The following is a 12,161-nucleotide window of genomic DNA, read 5'->3' on the forward strand; positions in this document are numbered from 1 at the left end:
ATCCAATGAATGATTAGCTCTTCTTACATTTGTTTTACCGCATTAGATCAGCCTTTCATTTTATAGGCATGACGTAACACCGCGTAGACATGAAAATCAAGATGGATTAAGAATGAAGCAAAAGGAAAAGATGTAGGAATAAATGTGTTTATTAGCAAAATATAGCCTATTATTTCCAATTAGGCTTAGCTTTTTTGCATGAAAAAATTGTATATAGCTTGCACTGGATATGTAAAATAAAAACAAAGAACTTTAAACCGTAATGTGGTGGATGGACAGATGCTTGTTACTCAGCTGAGATGAACCTTTCTTCCCAGTCTACTGCATTAGTTTGAAAAAATAGTTTTTTCTCCCATTTTTAAATGATACTTTATGTTAAACGCATCGGTCGATACGAGATCAGCTTTCCTTTTAATCATTACAATAGACTTAATTATCTTCTTATCATCAAAATGCCCACAGAAGCACAAACATAGGCACAACATATCACGATCATGGAGTATTTATTTTCTTTATCAAAATTAGTCTGGGCTACGATTTCCTGAATTAGGGCACACGATCTGGTGGGACAAATTTCAACAGGGGTAGATTAAACTGATCATTTATATTTTTATCATTTTTTTACAGTCAAATTTTCCAGTACTATAATTAATTTAAGCAATAACATTCTCATTTTCTTCCTGGAAACCCTTTTGTCCTCTCTTTGCTCAACCATGAAACCATCCATGTAACTATAGTGATGTTCTCTGATCCTTATATATTGATATTGAGAACAGTGTCAAGCATATAAAAAATAAAAAAATGACAGGGTGTGATGCATCATTTTGCTTTGGATTCATTTCCTATAACAACACTGTCATTAAAAAAAAAAATCCTTACGTACACCTGTCCTATATATGTAATCCATGGCGAAGAGGAAAAGAAGTGCCGGAGAAAAGTGGAAATGTTACTACTTAAATTGACCACAGGGCAAACGACAGCACAGCCTGATACTGTTCATTTTTTACACGCTTATTCATGAACATGTCATACTCTTTAACTATTACATTTACATAGCTGCATGTGTGATCATTTATAATTATATGTTCATAGAAGCCCTGAAATAATTTTCTTCCTTTTTATCATTTCATTATAAACAGCTAAAAATGTTGAAATAACATTAAATTCTTGAAATAAATAAGACAATTAAATAAAATTAAAAAAGGGAGAAAAAATAGGAAAATTGATTATAGGTTACTAACAAACCAGAAAATGCAGCTTTTTTAATGACCCATGTCAGAAAATTTTATAAATACTCCTATCATAAATGTTAAATGTCTCCTTTGCAGAAAACTTCGTCATAATCAATTATTTCTTATAACACATTTTTTTTCAATAGTTTTATTATCAGGCTTCGTTCTTGAGGGTCGTTATGTGGAAAGTGTGTCTTGCGCTACGCATCCCTGACAATGAACTGTTTTTATAGACACAATAACATATTAATATAAACCTGTGATATGTTTTTCAGTCTGCGTTTCTTCCAAAGCTGTGCTGTTATTAGAGAATTGATCAACACCTTCTGACCAATCGGATATGAGAATTCAACAACACTGGAGAGTAAATTAAATTAATTCTGCAATTAGTTAAAAGCTACTTAAATTAAGAGTTATTATGCAAGCAAATAGGCAGGTTGCACATATTAGCAGTAGCCTTTAGACTTTTCCACTGGGTGAAATGTGCAAAAATTTACAGATGCCCAGTTAAAGGAGCAGATGTTCTGAGAAAGTGGAGGAAGGAAAAAAAATCATCATTAATGAGTTTAAACCAGCCCTCTGTGTACAGGCTCACTCGCGTGCTGGTAAAGCAGGGACAGATGTCAGCTCAATGGCTTCTGCTGCATGGCTCTTACTCTGAGACTACAAGAAAGCAACAGTTAATGAATAGGTTCATGCTCTATGTTTTATCCTTAATACAGTGCAGAATGAGGAAACTCACATGTTTGGTTTTGTTCTTTTTTTTCCGAGGCTGTGGAAACATACAGATTTAATAGTTAAAAGTCTTTTCCCAAATCTGATTATTTGTCACTAAGAACTAAGGATATCAACACTTTCAGCACGTACCTGGGTTGCGCTCTGAGGGTCCTTACTGGAAGGTGCCTGCAGATAAACAAAACCAAGCTGAAACATCCCTGAGGAACTTCTTGCATTTCAATAGACTTCCTATAGAGGGTCTCTGTGTCTAAATTATTCATGTATGTTGACTAAATAATCGGAAACCAGAAGTGGCTGTGCTCTAGATTTTGTTTTTAACCAGTATTCCCCAGCAACAACGTAAAACGTAAAACATACTTTCATAAATTCATACTAATGTACATAATAACAACAAATAGAAATCATAACCATAACAAGAAAACTGCTGAACAACATGTTTTTGGTTAGCTAGCTACATACTAATACAACGGTCTTAACCAAATCAAGACAATGATATTGACAACTAATAACATTTTAGCAAATTTACTAAACAAATATACTTCAGGGATTTGTTTCATTTCCTAACGGTCCCCTATGAGGCATGTACATTCAGTCAAAATCATCTGCTGCACATTCTACATCACAGGGCATCATATCTTACTCAGAGCAAAGTGCTATCTGCCCTCTTCCCCATACAAGAACTCAGAGATGCCTGTGATTGGCTAGCATTGCTCTGATTGACAAGCTAGAGAATGACATTTTTGCTTATTTGGCTCCTGGCATTGGATTGCTGTGCCATCATTTGGGATTTGAAACCTTTATATGTCTTGTGCTCTGGAAAATGTCTCAGTAGTGAAGGTAATTAGCCAAAGAACAGGTAAACATAAGACAACACCATCTGGCTGTATGAGACTTCAGAGGGTAACTAGTTGCTTTATAGGCCAGTGATGCAGGACAGGAAACAAAAAACAAACACAATGGGTTATTCAGAAAATCTACTGAGACAAGCTAGCCCCATTTGCCCTTTCAGTTCATGTAGGAGGATGAATTAAACATGAATTAGGCAATAAAGTCACAACAACCAGTGTTGCAAAACTGTGATTTGACAATATAATGGTAAAAAATGTGAATTACCCACTCTGGTGTTTAGGTTACTTATCATCAAGACTAACTATAGTTATTACTTGAACACAGACCTGGTTTTTCACCCGGAACTCTTCATAATGTTCTTCTGTGGCTCTTAACGGTTGCTGCAGATAAACAGAACAAAGTTATTTTTCCTACTGAAACATCCCTGACGAGCTTCCTGCACTTCAATAGACGTCCAGCAGAGGGCGTCTTGTGTCAAAATTATACATGTATTCTCAACGAACGAGGAGCGCAACGGATCTTTATATATAGATCTCAATCAAAAGTAAACCGGAAGTGGCTTTAGTAAGTTTTTTTTTTGGTTGTTTGTTGTTTTTTTTAAACTGTTAAACTGAACCAGTGTTACATAGAAACATCGAAAAAGAGTGAAAATAAGCAATTTTCCATTCACATTATTAAAGCACATAATAATAATAATAATAATAATAATAATAATAATAATAATAATAATAAATAATAATAATAATAATAATCAATGCAGTTTATTTGTGTAGTGCTTGCAACAATTCACACTGTCTTAAAACAGCTTTAAGAAAAATATAGAAACAGAATAAAAATGTAATTTCAAGTCTGAAATGAAGTTACTGTATATCTCTGACAATCTGACAATTTTCCTAATGAGCAACCCAGATGTGACGGTGGTGAGGAAAACCTCCCTGAGATGATAAGAGGAAGAGGAGAGGAATCCATCCTCATTTGGGTGATAATGTAATGTAAAGTAATGTAATGTAATAATAATAATAATAATAATAATAATAATAATAATAATAATAATAATAATAATAATAATAATAGCAGAACAACTTCTGAACCAGACGTCTTGTGAATGTTTCTGGCATGATAAACATTCATGTCTTTCCCAAGTGAAGAAAATGTTATTTAGAATTCACAGATAGCTGTGATTAGCTAGTATTGCCCTGACCGACAAGGGAGAGAGAGTATACCAGTTTTTGCTCTTTTACATTTACATTTACAGCATTTGGCAGACGCCCTTATCCAGAGCGACGTACATAAGTGCTTAAATCTCTAACATTGAATACATTAATGCTGGTTCACTAGGTTACATACTTAAGATACCATGAGTTTAAAACATTGTTCAAAGTTACAATGAAAAAGTTTCAAAGGTGTTTTTTTTTTAAATAAATGCAGAAGATAGGGAACGAAGTGCTAGTTGAAGTGTTTCCTGAATAAGTAGGTCTTCAACCACCATTTGAAAATAGCCAGTGACTCAGCTGTCCTGACCCCTAAGGGAAGTTCATTCCACCACCTTGGTGCCAGAACAGAAAAGAGTCTTTTGGCTCCTGTGGATGGCTGTTGTATAATTGGTATTTGTAACCTTTATATGTCTTGTGCTCTGTAAAATGTGAAGGTAATTTGCCACAGAGCAGTTAATCATAAGACAACACTATCATGCTGTAAGAGACTTCAGTGGGTAACTACTGTAGTTGCTTTATAGGTGAATGATGCAATTTTGGAAACCAAAAGACAAGCACAAGGGTTTATATAATAAAGCTATGCTAGACCCATTTGTCATGTAGACAAAATATTTTTTATCCATGTAGAGTTTAATAATTAAACAATTGCAAATATTCATTCACAGCATGCTATCACCTTAGAAACATATCCGAAGTTCATATGATGTTCTCAATCTATCTGCAGATAACGAGAAACCTCAAGACGCCTATCGAGTTCTATCTTTAGTGTATAGAGAATGCAAAATGCTGTTGCAAAAATCTTGATGTGTGTTAGAAAGTGAGATTCTTAAACTCAAAGACTACAAATGTCTTTAGGAATTGACTTTAAAATTCTTTTACTGTTTTTCAAATGCCTTCGTGGTGTTGATCTGTTGCACTGTAGTGAAATGCGTGTTCATTCCAGGAAAATAAAATAAAATAATGTTGTCCATACCCTTAAAAGCAACAACTTTTGTTCTTTTTTTTTCTTCAGAAAGTGCTATATTATTATTATTATTATTATTATTATTATTATTATTATTATTATTATTATTATTATTATTATTAGTGATGGGACTAATAGTAGTATGGTTTCTGTTGTATTGTTACTATTTGATTATTGCTGTGTATATGAAATAAAAAGAAAGGTAATTAAATAATCTATTTTATAAATAATAATATATATAATACTAAATTGTCTAAATAGTATTATTCATATTGAAATTAGTTATTCATATATTCAAGGAACAGCCAAATACTGTTCACATATTTCAGTATTTTGCTTCTATACATTTGCGTAATTGTACCATTACATGCATTTAGGAAATTAATTAGAGCAAAATTGCTCAAAAGAAGTACTAAATCCTAAGTACTTAGGATTAAATGAATTCTGTTTGACTCTAACCCTGGCATCCAGATAATCGTCAAAAACTAGATCAGACATACAAAATGCTTCATAACCTTACTACAATCATGTATTTTTTTCTGCACCAGCACCTGTGTTTACACTGTTAGATTGGTCTTGATATAATAAAAACACATCTGTTCTTTTCTTAGGCAGACTGTTATTAGTCTTCTTAGACCATGCACCACTGTCATGCTATGTTGTACTGTTTCCAATCATCTTTTTCCTCAGCTATATATCATGCATTGAATTTAACTTACCTCATATATCCTCTCCTGTTTTGCTTCTGGACCCTACAGAAGAAAACAGAAGCAGATCAAACGAGTCACGTGAATGAACGCAAATTTTACTGATGGCAAATACGGACCAGATTACATTTTATATAATGAATGATTATGCATAAACACTGACACACTATTACCAGACATTGCACTAAGAACTAAACAATACTGTAACTTACATTGTTAGTAGATTCCCGGGCAAAGGCCGTTCGAAACTAAAAAAAAATCAGTCAGAAGATGGTTTAGACAAAAGTAATGCACAGGAATGAAAACCTGTTGATCCATTGTCTACATAACAGTCTCACCTTGAGTTTAAAATACAGCGCAGTGAAAATGATGCAGTAGAAGAGCAGAACTGCATCCAGCACATAGCAGATGATGGGGTCACTGAAATTTGTGGCCCCTGCAAGGAGAACAAAGAAAGCTATTACAGGTAAAGTGTGTACAAGAATTCCTCAATAAAGTGCACATAGCATTTATTAAAAATATAAAAAAAAGGTTAATCTCAGCTTTTAATGTTAAAGTGCAAGGAAGAATCACAAATAAGAAAGAAGTCTATATGTCAAATATGTCAGAAACTTGAAGGTAAATTAATAATCTTTCAGTAAGGAACTTGGAAGCATGAACAAATATTCACCAGAGCTAACTTCCACATGTCGATGAAAGAAAAACTGTTCACTGCTATCTTCCATATTTAAATAATACTAATAAAAAAAAGGCCTAAACAAAGAATGGCCAGTCTTTTCTTCAGGACACTATAATATACACAAAATAGCTATAATAATATTTTATGTTTTTTCTGTTTAAATATTATATATATAACTCATTCATGACCTCTAGAACAAAATACAACTCTTCTTATATACCGTAACTGTTGTACAAATCAAAGTTATTGGGATTTAAAAAGTATGCATATATACTTATATATTTCTAAATTGATTATTTATTTATTTATTTATTTATTTATTTATTTACTTACTTTCCTTTTTCACAGTGAAATAGATGAAATATAGTATATATTCTATATAATATTCTGCAATAAAGTCAAATTAGTCAAATTCAAACTATCATTTTTGAAAAGAATAATTTCTATCACCCTTCTGGGCTCCAGGGCAGAGTTATAATGGATATAATCTGAATATCAAGAAGACCGTAAGAAGGATATTAGAGTATTATATTAGAGTAGAGAATATGAAAAAGTTGGTCAGAGGATTAGAGGAGTTTGGAGAGAGTTATATGTGGGTCATCCAAGTTGTTAGAGAAAATTTACATCACATTTAATTCAAATGTTTTCCAAGGAAGATTTTCAATATCTTAACTTTTACACTATTTACACCATGTGTGTTAATTGTGATAAGGGTTTCCATGTTCTCTTCATTGTGTCCTGAGAGTTTACAATCTCCTGCACCGAAATGTGGATATCAACATTGAAAATGTTCTACTTTTTTTCATCCTATTGTGTATGTGATTGTGATGATAATTTGTTGCCTAGCCCAGATTACCTCCATTTATGTATATTATCTGTACATACACTGAATATTATTTCACAGTACATATATTTAAATATTTAACTGCACTTGATCTTTTGCACATCTACTATTCGCATTTCCGGCAGATGCTAAACGGCATTTCATTGCTATGTAGCTTTACTACACAATGACAATAAAGACAGAAAGAAAGTAAGTAAGTAAGTATGTATGTATGTATGTATGTATGTATGTATGTATGTATGTACGGACATACGTACGTATGGTATGTATGTATGTATGTATGTATGTATGTATGTATGAATGTATGTATCTAGCTACTGTATCTAGGTGGTAGCACAGTGGTTAAGGTGCCAAACTACTGATCAGCAGCTCATGAGTTTGAATCTCAGGTCCTCAGAGCTGCCACCACTGAGTTACTCTTGATAATGGTGTCTGCTAAACACCAAAAATGTAAATGTATTACCTTTGCACTCTGAGGACTAACTTACAGTAAATTGTCTTTAAAAACCAAAATCAACTTTTTTCTTAGCAACAGAATTATATAAAGTTGTGCCCACTATGGAGAGTGAAAGTTGAATATTAATAGCGGGTTTGCACTTCAGCTCTTGGCACAATATGCCATGTTGAGCTGAGCTGTTTGTGCTTTGCGTGTAGAAAATGTGATTTTTTTTCTAGGAAAAACTACTGATCACTGAATTTCTTATGGGTCAGAAACAAATGGCCATGTAGTCTTAGTCACAAAGTGATTGTTTGGAGTAATGTTATTATGGAAAAAATAGTAGTATAGTGAGTGAAACTTCTAGGATGCTGGGTGCTGAATGTTTACAGTACTACAGTTACTATGAACTGAAGGCTATGCTCAGTCATAATTTACACAGTTTCTTCTGCACAACATATGTCTTCCTGTCAGAGGTAAGTTTTTACACGCTATGGGGTCTAAGGCAGAATGTAGTTCAGTGGTTTCTCATAGAGACGTGAAAGATAGATGATAATGTTTATGTGCATCACTTTCATTCAGCGTTCCTGCTAACTGGGGCTTGGGGTTAGAAATGACCATGTGTTTATCAGAAATGCATAGAACAGGATGACAGGCAATGATCTCATGCAACATAATTAATTCAAATTACTCATATACATTGAAGAAAGTGACTTAATTTCTCCAGGTGTACTGTATAGTTGTTGGAGTTGTCAGACACGAAAGTGAAAGGTACCTACATGAGCACAGTTCCTAATAACTTCACCAGCATAAATCAACAAGTGTATTATCTGTATTACACAAAAATTTTAATAAGCTATTTCAAAATGGATTAAAGTTTACATTTAATGTATTAAGAGATCATTTTTAGTAAATAGATCCAATGTAAAAAATTATCTTGATTCAGTTTTATAACTAAATCTATTTTAAACATAATGAATGGAAACTGTATTTACTTGTCTTTAAAAAAAAAAAAAAAGATACTACACATCTACAGAAATAAAATGGAAAAGTGAAAATGGAAAACTAAGGCCAGTTTAACTTACTATCAGAAATACCTTCTTAGACGTATTTCTGATAGTAAGTTAAACTGGCCTTAGGCAGAGGTGTATGTTTCGTTCATTTCTAAATATTCTGTTGTATTATGGAAAATGGGGAAATCAGCGAGATTGGAACACGGACAATACAGGATTTTGGAAGATCACTAATATAAATATTATAAGCTGAAGATGTTTTTGTTTTCATATTTCTGTATTTTTTTTTTAAAGCAGATACTGCAATTTAGAGTCTATTGGCATAAATAACGTAAATTAAACACTTCAAGTGAAATTATATAATGTGTACCAAATCCAGTAAGAAGCATCTTTCAAAAAAAATAATTACTAAAAGCCTTTGCATATTAATACTTCATTATTAAGAGATCCTAAGGCAGTGGTCTCTACATGAAGACAAATAAAAGATGGCAAACAACTGACTACAATATGGACTTTGGCCTCCCAACTAGTATTAAGACATTTTAAAAATAATTATTATCATTATAATAATAATGATAATAATAATAATAATAATAATAATAATGATAATAATAATAATGATAATAATAATAATAATAATAATAATAATAATAATAATAATAATAATTGCCTTTATATTGCATGCAAGCAATGTAATAATTAAAAATTAAATACATTTAATTAAATAAATGATTAAATAAACAGCTTACATGTGCGGTATGATGGCGTGATTTAAAAGCTAAATGCATTATATCGAGAACTACAAAAATAATTTGATGATATCAAAAAATGCCCATAGCTTCAATAATCAAAAATTCTCCAATTTTACAAAAACATTCCAGCTGTTTAAGGGTAACTTTCCAGCCCTCGATTGTGAGAAAACTAGTAATGACAAAAAGTGAAGTAACAAAAAGACTCACAATACAAAAGCTAGAAACCACATCTAAGAATGTGGAAAACATTTGTGAATATACATCAATGCTATTAATGAAACTGTGTGAAAAAAAAGATGAATGCAAGTTTCAAGAAATGGAACAAATGTGTGCTGAGCAAAGCCTTTCTACTGTATGTCGCAGGCTGAGTGGAAAAGCCTCGACATGTCATTTCTAATACGCTGAGATGTGTACACCCAAAATATGTTTCTGTATTGCAAAAATCTGTCAGACGTCAGATTTCATTCATTCCAGGTAAGTGTTTTATGGTGGTAATTATTTTTGTTAATAAAACTATGAATTAACGAGCTCTGGCTTATATTACTTTAATTGGACAATGGTTTAAATAAAAATAGAGAGAGGAACACAAATAAGCTCACCAGCAGAGGAAACCAGTAAGGCCAGGCACAGCAGCGAATCCTTCTTGAACACTACCATTATATCGCCTGAAAATCCAGAAGTTTACCTGGAGGTCTTAAATGCTTGTTGCCGAGCTTCACTGAAAAGATGTTTAGCACTCTACCTTTGCACATTTGTCAGTGTACAGAAGCCCCTTTGCTAACAGGAAATGGCCCCAGCGCTCAGATCTGTCTGGTGATCATAAAGCTCCACTCTCAGCATCTTCTGTCCTTTCTGCTCAACACCTTTTTCACAAGAACTTCCTGTATATTTATAGACCACACATACACTAAAGCTGTATGCCTGTGTGAGAGGTGTTTTAGAATGCTATTTAAAAGTGGAAGTAATGTAAAGTATCTTGACATCACTAAAGTGTACATTTTAGTACATCCTACACACCTGATCAACTCTCAAGTTTCTAAGTATAAAAAATATAGTACACTGAGACAACTCAAGAGTAAAAGAAAGTAATTGAAACCATATTAGTGTGATCACCCTTTAGCACTGCCATGTGGTTTTGTAAAAAAACAAAAAATAGGTTGGAAGGTGGTTTTAAGCTTAACTTCTTCTCTTCAGGTCTCAGAAGGTAGCACTTATGTTTTTTGTTTCTTTTGAATTAATCTGAAAAGTGGTCTATTATTTATTATCACAAATTATACTATTATATAGTAGCAATATATACTAGCAGATTTTCTTCAATACTAAACCTTCTCTGTAACATTTAATGTTTTGGAAAATTAATATATGCAAATAATTTTGTTGTCTTGCAAAAACATTATAAAAAAATTCCAACTCAATATTTGTAAAGGACTTTCCACTAGATATTGTCACAAAGTAGATGTACAGAAATCTGGATGTCAGATTCATTGACCAAATTCTGTAAATGTATGTGAAAATATCACAGCATGGTTTGTTGAATAGTAAAATGTCACTGTGCTGTATTCTGAGTATAACACACCACCATGTGGTTAATATGCATGATTGCAAGACAGACAGACAGACAGACAGACAGACAGACACTTTATTGATCCAGGAGGAAATGCAAGGTCAAATTAACATTGTCCAATAAGACAGATGTGATATTCTAATGGATATTGGTCTTTGTTTTTATGTGGTTTTTTTTTTTATTTTTTATTTTTTCCTTATTTTTAAGTGATGGTGAGCCAAAGAAAAATTTCCACCTTGGTGGACAATAAAGACATACAATACAATACAATACAATACAATACAATACAATACAGTAAACAGTCCAATGCCAAATTTACCACTGAATAATTAAATATAAACAATCAAAATGGAATATCCGTTTTTTTTTTTAAATACTATTTAATGTCTTTCCTGTGACTGGTAGACTTGTATTTATAAGATGCCTTGGTTTTTAAATAATTGTTTTACCTTTACTTTACATACAATCATTCAGGCTGTGTTCAGGAATAAGACATAGTCTGGAATATTGAAACAACAGCTCCAGTGTGCATTTTAAAAACCAACATGCCAGTATAATGCAAGAGGTCAGGACATATTTAGGGTTGCTTTTTAGATGATTGTAAATATATGCTAAGTGTTAACAAACAGAGAGTGGTGGTGGTGGTGGTGGTGGGGGTTAGAGTGAGAGAGAGAGAGACAGAAGTTACAGTACAGTATGCTTGCTTATAGACTTACTCAATATTTGCTTTCTACTCCACCAACCTGACGGGGTGAAAGGTTATATGACACAGTCCTGTGAAGGGCTTCAGGAGACTCTTCCTAAAAATTGTGTAAGCTTCTTGTAATTGTGACAGCAGTTGAGTCATTCAGATTTCAAAAGTTCGACCTGCCACAGGATCTGCTGAAACAGTTCTACTCTGCCATCACTGAATCCATCCTCTGCACCTCAGTGACTGTTTGGTTCAGCTCAGCTACCAAATCTGACCTCAGAAGACTACAGAGGGTAGTCCGGACTGCAGAGCGAACCATTGGCACAACACTCCCTATTCTCACATATCTGTACTTCTCCAGAGTGAGCAAAAGGGCTAAGACAATCCCTCTGGACCCCTCACATCCAGCACACTCACTCTTTGAACTGTCGCCATCTGGTCGACGCTACAGAGCCCTGAGCACCAGAACGAACAGACA

At 33.2% G+C, this 12,161-nt stretch overlaps 1 protein-coding gene across 1 annotated transcript; it reads right to left on the bottom strand.

The window, feature by feature from the left end:
• Positions 1-133: 133 nt before the first annotated feature.
• cd247l (CD247 antigen like) lies at positions 134-10,290 on the bottom strand. The gene is made up of 8 exons (XM_027165983.2): positions 10,028-10,290; positions 6,043-6,140; positions 5,917-5,952; positions 5,717-5,749; positions 3,146-3,199; positions 2,100-2,135; positions 1,975-2,004; positions 134-1,895 (listed from the first exon to the last, which is right to left on the bottom strand). Exons 1-8 carry the CDS (start codon positions 10,083-10,085, stop codon positions 1,824-1,826), a joined length of 417 nt encoding a protein of 138 aa, XP_027021784.1. The 5' UTR covers positions 10,086-10,290; the 3' UTR covers positions 134-1,823.
• Positions 10,291-12,161: the final 1,871 nt, after the last annotated feature.

The sequence above is a fragment of the Tachysurus fulvidraco genome, chromosome 6, assembly GCF_022655615.1.
Source record: "Tachysurus fulvidraco isolate hzauxx_2018 chromosome 6, HZAU_PFXX_2.0, whole genome shotgun sequence".
Taxonomy (NCBI): domain Eukaryota; kingdom Metazoa; phylum Chordata; class Actinopteri; order Siluriformes; family Bagridae; genus Tachysurus; species Tachysurus fulvidraco.